Source organism: Tachyglossus aculeatus, chromosome 1 (assembly GCF_015852505.1).
Source record: "Tachyglossus aculeatus isolate mTacAcu1 chromosome 1, mTacAcu1.pri, whole genome shotgun sequence".
In the NCBI taxonomy this organism is placed as follows: Eukaryota; Metazoa; Chordata; class Mammalia; order Monotremata; family Tachyglossidae; genus Tachyglossus; species Tachyglossus aculeatus.
Genome location: NC_052066.1, coordinates 115,002,914 through 115,021,521, shown reverse-complemented (window position 1 = coordinate 115,021,521; position 18,608 = coordinate 115,002,914). Strand labels below are relative to the sequence as shown.

The 18,608-nt window shown below is 44.0% G+C and overlaps 1 protein-coding gene across 2 annotated transcripts in view; it reads right to left on the bottom strand.

Moving 5' to 3' along the window:
* Positions 1-18,608, bottom strand: part of NBAS (NBAS subunit of NRZ tethering complex) — a 352,219-nt gene that overhangs the window by 319,487 nt on the left and 14,124 nt on the right. For both annotated transcript variants that reach the window (XM_038758591.1, XM_038758650.1), the window contains exons 3-6: positions 7,617-7,653; positions 6,431-6,508; positions 5,960-6,007; positions 2,960-3,003 (exon numbers count right to left, since the gene is read on the bottom strand). In XM_038758591.1, the coding sequence (XP_038614519.1) occupies positions 2,960-3,003; positions 5,960-6,007; positions 6,431-6,508; positions 7,617-7,653 (207 nt within the window). The remainder of the gene's footprint in view (positions 1-2,959; positions 3,004-5,959; positions 6,008-6,430; positions 6,509-7,616; positions 7,654-18,608) is intronic.

The following is an 18,608-nucleotide window of genomic DNA, read 5'->3' as shown; positions in this document are numbered from 1 at the left end:
TTGCAACCTCCCCTGTGCTTAGAATGGTGCTTTGCGCATAGTAAGCGCTTAATAAATGCCATTATTATTATTATTATTATTAAATAAATACCTATGGTCTAAAGACAGCTCATGGGTTCCACAGCTTGGGACGGCCTAGACTGAGCCCTATGTGGACTTGTGCCTGACCTGATTATTTTGCACCTACCCCAGCGATCAGTACTACATGCCTGGTATAGAGGAAGTGCTTCACAAATACCACAATTATCATTTTCAAAAACTGTACCTACAAATTCCCACTCTAGCAATTCCATCCCATTTTCCAGTAAGATCTTCCACCGGGCATTAACAAGAATGAATGCTTCCAGGAAAGGGTTGTGCTTCCCACCCATATCTCTTTCCCAAGTGCTTAGTACAGTGCTCTGCACACAGTAAGTGCTCAATAAATACGATTGATGATGATGATGACATCTCTTCCCCTGTAGTTTCAATCTCTTTAATCCCCCTATGGAATGGAAGCTTTTTGAGATGAACACACACGTAGTATTCACTGAAGTGTGCTGCTCTGTTTTCCATCAACATGAATATTCTCCTTGTTATTAAAGGTCTCAACTTAGTTTGTGTGTTTTGCCCAACTGTGCTCCATGCCCATAAAGGCATTTAATAACTCCTACTTGATGGTCAGGATTAGAAAGATAAGCCCTGTTGTTCCCAAAATTAACACAAAGGAAAAAAAAACAGCATTGAAAGAGGTGTTTCAACCTAAATGACACATAAAATGTGAAGAATGGAAACTGAAAATTATAATAGCCTCCAATCTCTTGCCCACACGCTTCCTCTTGCCTGGAACTCCCTCCCACTTCCTATGTGACAGACCAATAATCCTCCGTGTTAAAAGCCACATATTTCAGAATGGAACTATAAGAGCCTCTCTGCTTTAAGCGGAAAGCCTGATCCGTTGACTTTAAGGCCCTTAATCGGCTCTTGTCCTGCTACTTATCCACTCTCTTCTCCATTTGATGCCAGCCTTCCCAAGTCCACCCACTCAGTGTGCCCCATCCGTCCCACCACCAACCACTTCATCACGCCTCCAGCCTTCCCACAACTCCCGCTCCCTTCCTATCGGACCGACCGCTACTCACCCCATTTTCGGAGCCCTTCTGAAATCACATCTCCTCCTGACTGATATCTCACCTCCTAATTGATAACCCCCCAACTACAATTTCACCCCTTTAGTGCCACCAAAGCACTTAAGTACTCACAACCCTACTGTACATCATCAAAATCATCGAGTGATATGTCCAGAGCGTTTCTGGACAAAGATAATCCGGGCAGCAGCATGAAGTATGGATTGAAGTGGAGAGAGACACGAGGATGGGAGATCAGAGAGAAGGCTAGTGCAGTAGTCCAGACGGGATAGGATGAGAGCTTGAATGAGCAGGGTAGCGGTTTGGATGGAGAGGAAAGGGCGGATCTTGGCAATGTTGCGGAGCTGAGACCGGCAGGTTTTGGTGACGGCTTGGATGTGAGGGGTGAATGAGAGAGCGGAGTCGAGGATGACACCAAGGTTGCGGGCTTGTGAGACGGGAAGGATGGTAGTGCCGTCAACAGAGATGGGAAAGTCAGGGAGAGGACAAGGTTTGGGAGGGAAGACAAGGAGCTCAGTCTTCGACATGTTGAGCTTTAGGTGGCGGGCGGACATCCAGATGGAGATGTCCTGAAGGCAGGAGGAGATGCGAGCCTGGAGGGAGGGGGAGAGAGCAGGGGCAGAGATGTAGATCTGGGTGTCATCAGCGTAGAGGTGATAGTTGAAGCCGTGGGAGCGAATGAGGTCACCAAGGGAGTGAGTGTAGATTGAGAACAGAAGGGGACCAAGCACTGAACCTTGGGGAACTCCCACAGTAAGAGGATGGGAGGGGGAGGAGGAGCCTGCAAAAGAGACTGAGAAAGAACGACCGGAGAGATAAGAGGAGAACCAGGAGAGGACGGAGTCTGTGAAGCCAAGGTCAGATAACGTGTGGAGGAGAAGGGGGTGGTCCACAGTGTCAAAGGCAGCTGAGAGGTCGAGGAGGATTAGGACAGAGTATGAGCCGTTGGATTTGGCAAGCAGGAGGTCATTGGTGACCTTTGAGAGCGCAGTTTCCGTGGAATGAAGGGGACGGAAGCCAGACTGGAGGGGGTCGAGGAGAGAGTTGTTGTTGAGGAATTCTAGGCAGCGCGTGTAGACAACTCGAGCGCTTACTGCATGCAGAGCACTGTACTAAGCACTTGGGAAGTACAAGTTGGCAACACACAGAGACAGTCCCTACCAAACAGTGGGCTCACAGTCTAGAAGGGGGAGACAGAGAACAAAACCAAACATATTAACAAAATAAAATAAATAGAATAGATATGTACATCTGTACATCTCTTCATAGTCTATTATTTCAGTCTTTTATCTTGTTACAATATTATAATGATAATAAAAATAATGATGATGGCATTTATTATGCACTTACTATGTGCAAAGCACTGTTCTAAGCGCTGGGGAGGTTACAAGGTGATCAGGTTGTCCCGCATGGGGCTCACAGTATTAATCCCCATTTAACAGATGAGGGAACTGAGGCCTAGAGAAGTGAAGTGACTTACCCAAAGTCACACAGCTGACAAGCAGCAGAGCCGGGATTTGAATCCATGACTTCTGACTCCAAAGCCCGGGCTCTTTTCACTGAGTCACGCTGCTTCTCATATAAACTTCCCCTGTCTCCTCAGCCCGACTGTGAGCTCCTTGAGAGAAGGGGTCATATTTACTCATTCTCTTATACTCTCCCAAGCACCTAGCATGCTGCTCCGCACACAGTAGACACTCTAATATTTACTGTTTAGATCACACTACCTGACTCTACAAATTCCACAAAATATCAAAGAGGGGCTGCAACTTTAGACACATTATTAAACCCAGCTTAATGTTGCAATGATAAAAAGTGCGTCAGACTCATACCTTGGCATTTTCCAATGATAGACGTAAAATCGTCTTTTGCAGACCTGCAATTCGTAAACAAAACGAAGACAATGACGTGCATATCAAAAAGACCGCATGTGACTTATTTTCTTTCCTACAAGAAGACTGTTTGGTTCTCCACGAAGGGTTTCCCGAAAATGACCTACTGAAAAGCTACTATTTCCTCCAATTTTCTCACTGCCCAGATAAACGAAGACACAGATATGAACGTATCAGATCTCCCCAATGGCCAGTCCATCCCTCTAGCCTGTCTCTGACAGTACCACCAGAGCAGCCTTACAGAAACAATACGATGGCTGATTCTTGAAATTGCCCTCACTGCCAGAATCGTCTCTTCTTATATCCACAACTTTTAATCTACCCCAAACCCATCAACTATTTTTAAACCTGTTAATTCTTCCCTTAATAGGTCATTAGCAGTAAATTATATTTGAGTGCTTCCTGTATGCGGAGCACTGTATTAAGTGCTTGAAAGAGTACAAGAGCACACAATACAAAAGAGTTGGTAGGTATATTCCCTGCCCAGAGGGAACTTAAAGTCTAGAGGAGCCTACCCTCCATTAATTTATCTTATCCCTTTTTGAACCCAGATTTTTTTTTTGGCCTGTGAAAACTTCCAGAGGTAACATAAGGTTTGTTTGTTTTGAGCCTACCACTTCCCGCTTCTGGGTTTATCCCTTGGTCTTGGTGGTATGAGACCGGGGGAACAATTCTGCATTGCGCTCACCAAGGCTCACAGTCTTCACGATTTTGTACACTGCCATCGTATCATTTCGCATACCTTCATCTTTCCCGAAGGGTTAAGAGCATAACATTAAGAAATACTGCATCTAACCCATAGCCCAACAGGCCCAAGACTCTCTCCAGCAGTGGCAACAGGATGGAAAGCCCTACTGAGAGCTCACCTCCTCCAGGAGGCCTTCCCAGACTGAGCCCCCTTTTTCCTCTCCTCCTCCCCACCCCCCCCGCCCTACCTCCTTCCCCTCCCCACAGCACTTGTATATATGTTTGTACAGATTTACTACTCTATTATTTTACTTGTACATATTTACTATTCTATTTTTCTTGTTAATGCTGTGCATCTAGCTTTATTTCTATTTATTCTGATGAATTGACACCTGTCCACATGTTGTGTTTTGTTGTCTGTCTCCCCCTTCTAGACTGTGAGCCCGTTGTTGGGTAGGGACCGTCTCTATATGTTGCCATCTTGTACTTCCCAAGCTCTTAGTACAGTGCTCTGCACACAGTAAGCGTTCAATAAATACAGTTGAATGAATGAATAGAACTCTGTGATATAATTCCAGTAACTCACTATGTTCATTCTTCCAAGAATTTCTTCCTTCTCAAATCTGCTGCTAGTTTGGCCTTCCTAACTCCTCGAGGTAACAAAACGGCAGCATATGCTGATCACTGTCACCTTGGTTTAGACCCTTCCGACGTCCAGCTTCGGCCTGTCTCCCTCTTCTTCTTGATTTAGGATTTGGCGAAAAACGATTTGGGGCTGCCAGTTCTAATCTTTCTGGTCTATCTTGGTAATTTCAGTGGATCTATTCGAGCTGCTTCAAAGTCTCCTCAAAATATGAGAAACTGCTATAGTTGTCTCTATTTTAATAGATCATTAACCTTAGTGAAGGCATTATTTATACCGGCCAACCAATTTGAAAATCATATCATACTGCATTCGAGGAGCAACCTTACGATAAGTATCCAAGCAACCCGGATACGCGCACTGTAGCCCAGACACCCAAAGATGCACTTTCTCTCAGAAAACCAAAGACGCTCAAGTAGTGTTTCTGTTAAATCTCCAGTATTCTTTGTGTGTGCTAACTGATGATTTCCTTAGGGGAAAAATCTGAACACACTCTGATTCTTTTGGCCTTCTTCTTTTAGAGTGATTAACATTCTCTTTTGAAACCTGACGTTTTAAAATAAAAATGTCTTACTTTAAACTTGTGTACTCTACTTTGGGGCTCTCTATTTGACTGATTTAATTTTCTGAGTCAGTCCCACATTGATAAATTGAATCTCACCACTACACATCCACTTGACACCACTATATATAACTAATACCAAACACGGATAAACATCAGAGAGGCCAGTTAAAGCCACTAACTAATAATTTCCTAATTTCACGCAGAGGTTAAATTAACACAAGACCCTCATGTGCTGCAAAGAACTCCACTGTTGGCATTACAACACGGCCTAGAAAGTGTTATGTGGGACCGACAGTCCTTTCCATAATGCGGAGGATTTTAAACTAGCCTTTCAATTTGTGGGAGGAGTAATAAATTCAGTTTCACTTTGAAGGCAGTCACCTCTGATCATAAATTAAACAACCTCCTTCTCGTTGTGCTGTGTAAGGGTGGCCTGAAAGGCGTTACTTCTCCTTAGTAGTACAGAGTACTATGAAGAGTTCCTAAAAGTCTGATTTTGCTAACTCCACTTCAGATCGAGACTGGCTGAGGTGTCCTGTCGGGAACTTTCAACTGAACATTTAAGCTCTTCGAGGGCAGGGACCATTTTTTTATTTTTTATTTCAGAACATGGTTGATACTATGTTGTTCCGTATGTATTCCAGTCGTAACAACATGGAGTGGGCTTTGGATCCTAGCGAACTTTTAAGGACCAACATACTTGTCTAATAGTTGCAGGAGTTGCTAATGGTGCCAAACTTTTCCAAAAGGTTGATGAAAGTATTATAGTCTTGATGCACTCTACATTTCTCTCTAGGCAGGTATGCAGCAGTGACATACACATAGTGTATTATTCTTCTTTTACTACGGCAGCACTATTAATACACTCCACTGATTAAAGGACTTTTCAAACTCTACTGTGTGAGCTAGTATTCGACTCTGCTGTATTAGGGTGTACAACAGAGAATCTACCACCATGCTTCCCGTTCCCCTTTACTTTTGGTAAATCTGCTGAAGACTTCCTTTTTCCAACCGCATCAGGAGAATGTTCAATATTGATGATTACCTGATCTCCACACACTGATCCTGAACAGTTGCCAGAAGTTTGCCATTGCTTAAAAAGAAAAAAAAAAAATGCCGTTTGTCTTGTAGTCATGAAATTGTTACGTCTTCCTCATTAATCTTCACTTATATGTTTTAATTAACTATTCTTTTTCCTAGCAATCACAAGCAAGTACCTGTGAATAGCAGAAATCTATTAATAATTAATCATGCTAGAGTGGACTTTTATATCTAACGCATCAGTGTAACTTTAACCGGTCAATCCATGGTATTTGTTGAGCACTTACTACTTGCAGAGAACTGTACATACAATACAACAGAGTTGGCAAACGCTTTCCCTGCCCACAATGAGCCACAATTAAATGCTAGGCAAATCATATGTGTAAACCACAAAGACAAATATTCCCATTCAACATACCGGAAAAACACGGATTCAAAGAATACCGCTTAAAGCCAAAAAAAAAAAAATCCTTACCTTGCAACGACAAGATGCCAGTTTATCTGTTTATTGACCAAGCGAAACAATCCATCGGGGAGTACAAATGTTGCAGGGCTGAAATGGCAGGGGTATTTAATTAAAATAGAAAACCAGCGATTAAAAGGTAAGCAAATAGCAATACGAGGGTTTTACAAAAATAGTTCTACAAAGCAAAAAGAAACCGTGAGGCAAATCAATTAATCAAGGGTATTTAGTTGAACGCTTACCGTGTGCAGAGCACTGTACTAAATGCTTGGGAGAGTACAACAGAGTCGGAAGACACGTTCCCTGCCCAAAACGAGCTTACAATTTAGAGGGGAAAACTCCTATAAAGTAACTCAGGATCCTGTCCAATGCAGACCCAAATCAATCAATGGTATTTATTGAGTACCTACTGTGTGCACAGTACTGTACTAAGAACTTGGGAGAGTACAACAGAGACCGTAGACGTTTCCTGCCCACAATGAGCTGACAGTCTGCAAGTAGAGATAGACATTAATGTAAATAAATAGTGAATATGGACAAAAGGGATATGGGAATGAGGGTGAGGTGAGTGCTCAAAGGGCACAGGACCGAGTGTACGGGTGATGCGGACGGGCGAGGGATTGAGGAAAAGAGGGTTTAACTGGGGAAGGCCTCTTGGAAGGAGTATTTAATGTGGAGAGGAATGGGCAATCACCGGAGGTTCTGGAAAAGTGGACTTAATGTCTTTTGTACAAAATATCCCCACGTGTTACTTAACCGATAAGCAAAATGTCTTAAACTGAGGGTTAGGGATTTTCTTGCAATGAAAACCAAAAGCTAAAGTCACGGGGAATACAGTGCTGCCAGCACTGTGGTAACGTCTGTCTCCATTCCTTAAAGATAAGATGCATTTTCCTGGCCTTGAGTCACACTCAAAGTTCATTCTAGCACGTTAAAAAAAATTATACTCTGAAGACACGATACAAGACTTTTATGTTCCCCTGTGAGGGGGGTAGATGGCATTTTCTCCTGATAAATCCAGTCGATGATAGCACTGGGTTTTTTTTATGAATTACAAGACGCCACATGAAGCCTAAATGTAATTTAAAAAACTCACTTTCCTAGTGGTTAAGAATAAATTATTATTTTTTCGCCGAGCAACTGAAGAGAGCGAAATTTTGAAATATTTGGTCTTTGTTTCCAAGAACCAGAAACTTACCTGTACCAGATATATTTTCGCACAAATAATAACGGACCTATAATAAAAAGAAAAAGTTAAACAGCAGCTACAAACATTCATTTAAAAACACTAACTTGAGAATTATCTTCCACAAGGTCATTTACCAATACCTTCATAAAATGAAATTCCTTAGCTAAGACCTCAATCTTAGCCATGGTATAATACAGTACAGTTCATTTAAAACATGAAAGTGAGTGAACTTAAAATGCCAAGCACATATTCTGTGTGCTGCAGGAGTAGCAACCACTACAGTGTAAGGAAGAGCTGGTCGCAATGAAATAGCCTCAGAAATGGCGTGATGGCTTTTTTTAAAAATGGCCAATAAGGAAAGACAAGTTTTTGTTACGGTATTTATTATGCGCTAACATGCCCAGCACTGGGATAGATACATGATAATCAGGTTGGGCACAGTCCCTATCCCACACAGGGCCCACTGTCTAAATTATTCAGTTAATCGCATTTATTGAGCTCTTACTGTGTGCAGAGCACTGTACTAAGCGCTTGGAAAGTACAATTCGGCAAAAGAGAGAGACAATCCCTACCCAACAACGGGCTCACAGTCTAGAAGCGGGAGACCGACGACAAAACAAAACAAGTAGACAGGCATCAATACCAAGTAGACAGGCATCAATATCGTGAATTATCAGCTAAATGTATTATTATTAATAATTATGCAGTATTACTATATGCTATTTGAAGCAGCGTGGCTCAGCGGAAAGAGCCCGGGCTTGGGAGCCAGAGGTCGTGGGTTCTAATCCCGGCTCCGCCACCTGTCAGCTGTGTGACTTTGGGCAAGTCACTTCACTTCTCTGGGCCTCCGTTCCCTCATCTGTAAAATGGGGATTAAGACTGTGAGCCCCACGAGGGACAACCTGATCACTCTGTATCCCCCCCATCGCTTAGGACAGTGCTTTGCACATAGTAAGCGCTTAACAAATGCAGTCATTACTGTTATTATTATTATTATGTGGAATAAGCACTGTTTTAAGAATGAGGAGATCTGAGTCTAGTCCCAGAGGTCAGGATTGGAACAGTAGCATCATTGGTGAAGGTACGTGACTGAAAAACCATTTAGTTGGTCTGTGTGGTGGACGGGTTCAGTAGGAATTCTGAAATTCATTCATTCATTCAATCGTATTTATTGAGCACTTACTGTGTGCAGAGCACTGTACTAAGCTCTCAGGAGAGTACAATACAAATCAGACCCATCCCCGGCCCCAACGAGCTTACAGTCTAGAGGGGAGGAAAATACGGCTCGATGACACAGGCAGCAAAGACCACGGCTGCCATCAAGGCAACTACCTTGCGGGTCACAGTACATTAAGCGCTTCGTACAGTGCTCTGCACCCAGAAAGCACTCAATAGATACGACTGAACGAATGAATGACTAAGCACCAGGCTCGGTCATGTTGGTCGTAAACGGGCCCGGCGTGAGAAACAACAACTTTCCCAGGCATCTTGGCTGGCTCGCTCACTGCGCTCTCGCCCCAAAGTGGCACTAGGCAAACCACCTATACGAGAATCAATTCCTGCACTCGGGTCCTTGGTTCTTAAGTCTCGGGTCCAGCTCCAATCGATCGATCAACCACATTTGTTGAGCGCCCACTGAGGGTAGAGTACCGTACTTAGCACTTGGGAGAGTACAATACTATACTATACTATTCAGTCTATACTTCACGCTGCTGCCTGGATCACCTTTGTCCAGAAATGCTCTGGGCATGTTACTCCCCTCCTCAAAAATCTCCAGTGGCTACCAATCAACCTACTCATCAGGCAAAAACTCCTCACCCTGGGCTTCCAGGCTGTCCATCACCTTGCCCCCTCCTACCTCACCTCCCTTCTCTCCTTCTCCAGCCCAGCCCGCACCCTCCGCTCCTCTGCCACTAATCTCCTCACCGTGCCTCGTTCTCACCTGTCCCGCCATCGACCCCCGGCCCACCTCATCCCCCTGGCCTGGAATGCCCTCCCTCTGCCCATCCGCCAAGCTCTTTTCCTCCCTTCAAAGCCCTACTGAGAGCTCACCTCCTCCAAGAGGCCTTCCCAGACTGAGCCCCCCTTTTTCCTCTCCTCCTCCCCATCCCCCCTCACCCTACCTCCTTCCCCTTCCCGCAGCACCTGTATATATGTTTGTACAGATTTATTACTCTTTGTATCTTACTTGTACGTTTACTATTCTATTTATTTTGTTAACGATGTGCATCTAGCTTTAATTCCATTTTTTCTGACGACTTGATGCCTGTCTACATGTTTTGTTTTGCTGTCTGTCTCCCCCTTCTAAACTGTGAGCCCACTGTTGTTGGGTAGGGACTGTCTCTCGATGTGGCCAACTTGTACTTCCCAAGCGCTTAGTACCGTGCTCTGCACACAGTAAGCGCTCAATAAATACGACTGAATGAATACAATTGAATGAACGGATACAATATAACAGAGTCGTTAGACAAATTCCCCACTCCTAAGGAGCCTACAGTCGAGGGGGGGGGGCAGACATTAATAGAAAATAATTATGGATCTGCACATAAGTGCTGTGGGGCTGAGGATGCGGTGAATACAGTGCAAGGGTGATGCAGAAGGGCTGGGAGAGCAATAAGTCTGACCCCACCTAAACCCTGTCCTCCTCCTGGCTTTCCCTGACTTAGGGAAGGCCTCTTGGATATATGATTTTAAGCCCTTAGTACAGTGCTCTGCACTCAGTAAGCACTCAATAAATACGATTGAATGAATGAGGCTTTGAAGGTGGGGGTGTGACTGTCCGTTGGAGATGAGGGGGAGGCAGTTGCTGGTCAAGGGCAGTAGGTAGGCGAGAGGTCGGCAGCGAGATAGACGAGATCAAGGTACATCGAGTAAGTTGGCATTACAGGATGTGAAGTGTGTGGGCTGGGCTGAAGCAAGAAATCAGCGACGTAAGGGAGGACGGGGAGAGGTGATTGAGTGTGTTAAGGCCAACGGTAAGGAGTTGAGATTTCATTCAATCGTATTTATTGAGCGCTTACTGTGTGCAGAGCACTGGACTAAGTTCTCAGGAAGTGATATTTGAGGCAGAGGTAGATGGGCTGCCCATCTACAGGAGGTTCTTGAGGAGTGGGGAAACACGGACTCAACAGTTTTGTAGAAAAATGAATCTGGGCAGCAGTGTGAAGTACGGTCTGAAGTGGGGAGAAACAGGAGGCAGGGAAGCCGATGCAGAAATCAAGGCGAGACAGGATAAGGACTTCGGTTAACATAGTAGCAGTTTGGATGGAGGGTGGATTTTATTGATGCTGTGAAGGTTGAACAATAATAATAATAACAATGGCATTATTAAGCGCTTACTATGTGCAAAGCACCGTTCTAAGCGCTGGGGAGTTACAAGGTGATCAGGTTGTCCCACGTGGGGCTCACAGTCTTCATCCCCATTTTACAGATGAGGGAACTGAGGCCCAGAGAAGCGAAGTGACTTGCCCAAAGTCACACAGCTGACAATTGGCGGAGCTGGGATTTGGACACATCAATCAATCAATCAATCATATTTATTGAGCACTTACTGTGTGCAGAGCACTGTACTAAGCGCTTGGGAAGTACAAGTTGAACACATGATCTCTGACTCCAAAGCTCTTTCCATTGAGCCAACGCTGCATTCATTCATTCAATCGTATTTATTGAGCGCTTACTGTGAGCAGAGCACTGTACTAAGCGCTTGGGAAGTACAAGTTGGCAACATATAGAGACGGTCCCTACCCAACAACGAGGGTGCGGTGAGAGATTGAACACGGCGTTTGAATCAATCAATCAATCGTATTGAGTGCTTACTGTGTGCAGAGCACTGTACTAAGCGCTTGGGAAGCACTTGGGAGAGAGTGGAGTCAAGGATCCCACCAAGGTTATGGGCTTATGAGCCAGGGAGGATGGTGGTGGGGTCCCCGGTGATAGGAAAGTCAGGAGGAGGACAGGGTTTAGGTGGGGTGATGAGGTGTTCTGTTTTGGACATGGTAAGTTTGAACTTCCAGGTAGAGAGGTTCTGAAGGCAGGAGACCAGAGGGAAGAGGAAAGATCAGGGCCGGAGACGCGGATTTGGGAATCATCCGCAGAGAGATGCTAGTTGAAGCCACGGAAGCGACCGAGTTCTCCGAGGGAGTGGGTGCACGTGGAGAATAGAAGGGGGCCCAGAATAATAATAATAATAATGTTGGTATTTAACTGCTTACTATGTGCAAAGCACTGTTCTAAGCGCTGGGGAGGCTACAAGGTGATCAGGTTGTCCCACGGGGGGCTCACAATTTTAATCCCCATTTTACAGATGAGGTAACTGAGGCACAGAACTGAACCTCGAAGGGCTCCCACAGTCAGAGGATGGGAGGCAGGGCCGAGGCCGTGAAAGAGACCAGGAATAAGCGTCCAGAGAGATAGGAGGAGAACCAGAAGAGGTTCAATGAAGCCAAAGTTGAATAATGTTTCCAGGAGAAGGGGGTGGTCAGCCATGACAAAGGCAGCTGAGAAGCCCAGAAGGATTAGGATGGAGTAGAGGCCGCTGCTTTGGGCAAGAAGATCACCATCGGTGAGCTCTGAGGGGGTCGTTTCAGTGGGGTGGAGTGAATGGGGCAGAAACCAGAGTTGTACTTCCCAAGCGCTTAGTACAGTGCTCTGCACACAGTAAGCGCTCAATAAATACGATTGAATGAATGAATGAATGAATTGGAGGGGGTCAGGGACAGAACTGGAGAAGAGGAAATGGAGGCAGCAGACACGGACAACTCGCTCAAGGAGTTTGGAGCGGAAGTGTTGAGGAGAGATGGGGAGGGAACGGGAGGGAGCTTTGGGATCAAGGTTTTTTTTAGGAGAGGGGCGACTTCCCCTTCCAGCCCCACATCACCTATATATATAACTGTAATTTATTTATATTGCCTCCCCCACTAGATTGTAAGCTCGTCGTGGGCAGAGAATGTGTCTGCCCGTTGTTGTATTATACTCTCCCAAGCACTTGGGACAGCGCTCTGCACAAAGTAAGCCATCAATAAAAATGGCTAAATGGACGAACACGTTTGAAAGCAGTGGGAAAGAAGCCGTTAGGAGACTGAACAGCTGAAGATGGTGGTCAGGGAGGGTACTTCCCAAGCGCTTAGTACAGTGCTCTGCACACAGTAAGCGCTCAATAAATACGATTGATTGATTGATTGATTGAGAAGGAAAGGGGCAAGTGTTTTGATAAGGTGCGAAGGGACCGGGTGGCAGGTGCGGGCATCCATCATTCTTAACCTGTATATATGTATATATGTTTGTACATATTTATTACTCTATTTATTTATTTATTTTACTTGTACACATCTATTCTATTTATTTTATTTTGTTAGTATGTTTGGTTTTGTTCTCTGTCTCCCCCTTTAAGACTGTGAGCCCACTGTTGGGTAGGGACTATCTGTATATGTTGCCAACTTGTACTTCCCAAGCGTTTAGTACAGTGCTCTGCACACAGTAAGCGCTCAATAAATACGATTGATTGATTGATTAACCGGAATCTCCATCTAATCAGATAATAGTAAAAAAAAAAAAAAAACAGATCCAGGTTTAGAGGAACAACTGGGATTAGCAGTCTCCTGTCAAAACCGTTTGGATTACAACCCAGAGGAACGGGAAAAGAGTGCAAATTTCACATAGCGGCTAGATCTCTGCAGCTGATTTCCCGGATGGCTATAATGCAGGCCAACTTTACTGGATTTTAGAAAACTGTCCAAGACTCATTTCTTTACCAGGGCTTTTACTTAAGTCTTATTAAGGCCACATCTCCTCCAAGAGGCCTTTCCCTCTTAGGCCCTCCTTTTCCCCAGCTCCCTCTCTCCTTCTGCATCATCTCTGCACTTGGATATGTGACTTATGGGCTTTTGGTATTCGCCCCAATCTCAACCCCACAGCACTTGTGCACAAATCTATAAATACTATAAATGATTTCTCTGTATTAATGTCTGTCTTCCTGGCCAGATCAAAAGCTTACTGCGGGCAGGGAACGTGTCTACCACCTCTATTGCACCGTACTCTTCCGAGCGCTTAGTATGGTGCTCCACACACGGTAAACACTCAATAAAGTGCTTCCCGGAGAAGCAGCAGGGTGTAGTGAATACAGCATGGGCCCGAAAGTCATAAGGTCATGGGTTCTAATCCTGGCTCTACCACTTCTCTGCCACGTGACCTCGGGCCAATCACTTCACTTCTCTGGGCCTCAGTTACCTCATCTGTAAAATGAGGATTGAGACTGTGAGCCCTACATGGGACAGGGACTGTGTCCAACTGGATTTGTTTGAATCCACCCCAACGCTTAGTACAGAGCTTGGCACATAGTAAGCACTTAAAAAATATCATTATTATTATTACTATTATAACTACTAACTGGCCATTATCAGATGATCTTGAGCCCTTAGAACAGTGCTTTGCACATAGTAAGCGCTTAATAGCATTATTATTATTATTATTATTATTGCAGGGGGTCTGACGAGCCCATTATCACTAAATGCAAAGCTCAGTGTTTAGCTTAGACTGCCGTCTTGGACACCAGAAGCCCAGTTTTAAATAGCCTCTCCCACTTTCTTGCCACTCCACCCTTCTTTCATTCATTCATTCAATCTTATTTATTGAGCGCTTACTGTGTGCAGAGCACTGTACTAAGCGCTTGGGAAGAACAAGTTGGCAACAGATAGAGACGGTCCCTACCCAACAGTGGGCTCACAGCCTAGAAGGGGGAGATGGAGAACAAAACAAAACAGATTAACAAAAGAGACTAAATATGTACAAATAAAATAGAGTAATAAATATGTACAAACATATATACGTATATACGGGTGCTGTGAGGAGGGGAAGGAGGTAAAGTGTGGGGGATGGAGAGCGGGAGGAGGGGGAGAGGAAGGAGGGGGCTCGATCTGGGAAGGTCTCCTGGAGGAGGTGAGCTCTCAGTAGGGCCCTGAAGGGAGGAAGAGAGCTAGCTTGGCGGATGGGCAGAGGGAGGGCATTCCAGGCCCGGGGGATGACGTGGGCCGGGGGTCGACGGCGGGACAGGCGAGAACGAGGCACGGTGAGGAGATCAGCGGCAGAGGAGCGGAGGGCGCGGGCTGGGCTGGAGAAGGAGAGAAGGGAGGTGAGGTAGGAGGGGGCCAGGGGATGGACAGCCTTGAAGCCCAGGGTGAGGAGTTTTTGCCTGATGGGTTGGTTGATTGGTAGCCGCTGGAAAGACCTCAGCAATAATTCTACATGTGGGCTACTGGCAACCCTACTTCCAAAGCATTACTGGGCAACTCCAGTGGCACCGTCAGCCCTGGATGAAGGTGTGGGGTATTCCCCCAACCGTCAATCTCTTCTGTCTCCTCGCAGGTTCAGCCAAGCAGGGAGGATATTAGAGAAGCCAGCGTGGCCTAGGGGAAAGAGCCCAGGCCCGGGAGTTGGAGGAACGCATTCTAATCTCAGCTCTGCCATGTCTCTGCTGCGTGACCCTGGGAGAGTCACTTAACTGCTATATATATATGTATGTATGTATGTATGTATGTATGTGTGTGTATGTGTGTGTGTGTGTGTATATATATATATATATATATAGGTATATATATGTGTGTATATATATATGTGTGCGTATATGTATATATGTATATATGTTTGTACATATTTATCACTCTATTTATTTATTTATTTTACTTGTACCTATCTATTCTATTTATTTTATTTTGTTAGTATGTTTGGTTTTGTTGTCTGTCTCCCCCTTCTAGACTGCGAGCCCACTGTTGGGTAGGGACTGTCTCTATTTGTTTCCAGTTTGTACTTCCCAAGCGCTTAGTACATTGCTCTGCACACAGTAAGTGCTCAATAAATACAATTGATTGATTGATTGACCTGATTCACTTCCCTCAACCATAAAATCTCTTTACTCCCTCCTTATTAGACTGATGAACCGGGGCTGTGTCCAACCTGATTGTCTCCCAGGGCTTGGCGCACAGTAAACCCATAAGAAGCAGCGTGGTTCAGTGGAAAGAGCACAGGCTAGGGAGCCTGAGGTCGTGGGTTCTAATCCCGGCTCCGCCACTTGTCAGCTGGGTGGCTTTGGACAAGTCACTTCGCTTCTCTGGGCCTCAGGTACCTCATCTGGAAACTGGGGATTAAACCTGTGAGCCCCCCGTGGGACAATCTGATCCCCTTGTAACCGCCCCAGCGCTTAGAATAGTGCTTTGCACATAGTAAGCGCTTAACAAATATATACCTTTCACCAACCTGTAATATGTATATATGTTTGTACGTATTTACTGCTCTATTTAATTTATTTGTACACATTTATTCTATTTATTTTATTTTGTTAATATGTTTCATTTTGTTGTCTGTCACCCCCTTCTAGACTGCTGCACATAGTAAGCGCTTAACAAATATCTACCTTGTACCAACCCGTAATATGTATATATGTTTGTACATATTTATTTCTCTATTTATTTTATTTGTGCATATTTATTCTATTTATTTTATTTTGTTAATATGTTTTGTTTTGTTGTCTGTCACCCCCTTCTAGACTGTTGCACATAGTAAACGCTTAACAAATATCTACCTTTTACCAACCTGTAATATGAATATATGTTTGTACGTATTTATTGCTCTATTTATTTTATTTGTACATATTTATTCTATTTGTTTTATTTTGTTAATATGTTTCATTTTGTTGTCTGTCACCCCCTTCTAGACTGCTGCACATAGTAAGCGCTTAACAAATATCTACCTTGTACCAACCTGTAATATGTATATATGTTTGTACGTATTTATTGCTCTATTTATTTTATTTGTACATATTTATTCTATTTTATTTTGTTAATATGTTTCGTTTTGTTGTCTGTCACCCCCTCCTAGACTGTTGCACATAGTAAGCGCTTAACAAATATCTACCTTTTACCAACCTGTAATATGTATATATGTTTGTACGTATTTATTGCTCCATTTATTTTATTTGTACATATTTATTCTATCTATCTTATTTTGTTAATATGTTTCGTTTTGTTGTCTGTCACGCCCTTCTAGACTGTGAGCCCGCTGTTGGGTAGGGACCGTCTCTATATGTTGCCAACTTGGACTTCCCAAGCGCTTAGTACGGTGCTCTGCACACAGTAAGCGCTCAATAAATACGATTGAATGAATGAATGAACAAAAACCATTATTATTATTATTATGAGTCACCAAAATGATTACTCTTATTAGCTTACATCGCCTCCACTCCAAGTTCCTATACGGGATTCCTGTCTCTTCTGCTAAATCCCTACCTAGCTGGGACATAATGCCTGTGGTGAATGTGTCCTTCGTACATTTCTCTATTTCTTCCTCTCTTTCTCTGTTTCTCTGACCCCTCTCTGTTTCTCCCTCTCTCTCTCTCTCTCCATTTCTCTTTTGCTTCCTCTCTTTCTCTGTCTCTCTGTTTCTCTGCCCCCTCTCTGTTTCCCTCTCTCTCCATTTCTATTTATTTTATTTTGTTAATATGTTTGGTTTTGTTGTCTGTCTCCCCCTTCTAGACTGTGAGCCCACTGTTGGGTAGGGACCGTCTCTATATGTTGCCAACTTGTACTTCCCCAGCACTTAGTACAGTGCTCTGCACACAGTAAGCGCTCAATAAATACAATTGATTGATTGATTGATTGATTGATTGAAAGAGCTTCACTTCCCAGAGATAAGGCAGGAGTTTTCTTTTAAACCCCCAAGGACCCTGTGTCAACTGCAAAGGTAGCTCTCGGCATAAACTCTGGACGGCTCTCTCACTCCCCATGCTTCAGAGTCCTTGCCTCTCCTCTACACTGGACATTCTAGATTAATGTAAAAAGTGGGAAGCAGCATGGCCTAATCTACTCCTGGACCTGGGTTCTAATCCTGACTTTGCCAGCTGTCTGCTGGGTGACATTGGGCAAAGTGGGCCACTTTGCTTCTCTGTGCTTTCTCGTTTTCCTCGTCTTTAAAATGGGGACTCAAGGTCTGTTCTCCTTCCTAATAATATTTATGGTATTTGTTAAGCGCTTACTATGTGCCAGGCACTGTTCTAAGCACTGGGTAATGAGACTGTCCCATGTGGGGCTCACACTTTTAATCCCCATTTTACGGATGAGGAGACTGAGGCACAGATAATCAATCAATCAATCGTATTTACTGAGTGCTTACTGTGTGCAGAGCACTGTACTAAGCGCTTGGGAAGTACAAGTTGGCAACATATAGATGCGGTCCCTACCCAACAGCGGGCTCGCAGTCTAGAAGGGAGAGACAGAGAAAAAAAACCAAACATATTAACAAAATGAAATAAATAGAATAGATATGTACAAGTAAAATAAATAAATAGAGTAATATGTACAAACATATATACATATATATAGGTGCTGTGGGGAAGGGAAGGAGGTAAGATGGAGGGATGAAGAGGGGGGTGAGGGGGAGAGGAAGGAAGGGGCTCAGTCTGGGAAGGCCTCCTGGAGGAGGTGAGCTCTCAATAGGGCCTTGAAGGGAGGAAGAGAGCTAGCTTGGCGGATGATTAAATAAATAATTTAATTATGTAGATAATTAATTATTAATATAATTAATAATTATTATAACTATTATAATATAATATATAATTGTGCTAATTATAATTAAGATAATTAATTATTTAAAATTATATAAATTACGTGACTTGCCCAAGGTCACAGAGCAGACAAGTGGCAGAGCGGGATTAGAACCCATGTCCTCTGACTCCCAAGCTCTTGCCACTGAGCCACGCTGCTTCCCTGTGAGCCCCACGTGGAACAGGGACTTTGTCCAACCTGATTAACTTTAATCTACCCAGAGCTTGGAACAGGGCTGGACAAATAGTAAGTGCTTAACATAATAATAGCAATAATAGCAACAGTAATAACAACAATAATAATTCTAACCTGCTTTTCAAACGCAGAAACCGCTACACTGGTTTTATTCGATTGACTGTGGCCATTAGGAGCAAAAGGAGACAAGACTGGATAAAATTTACACAGGTAAATT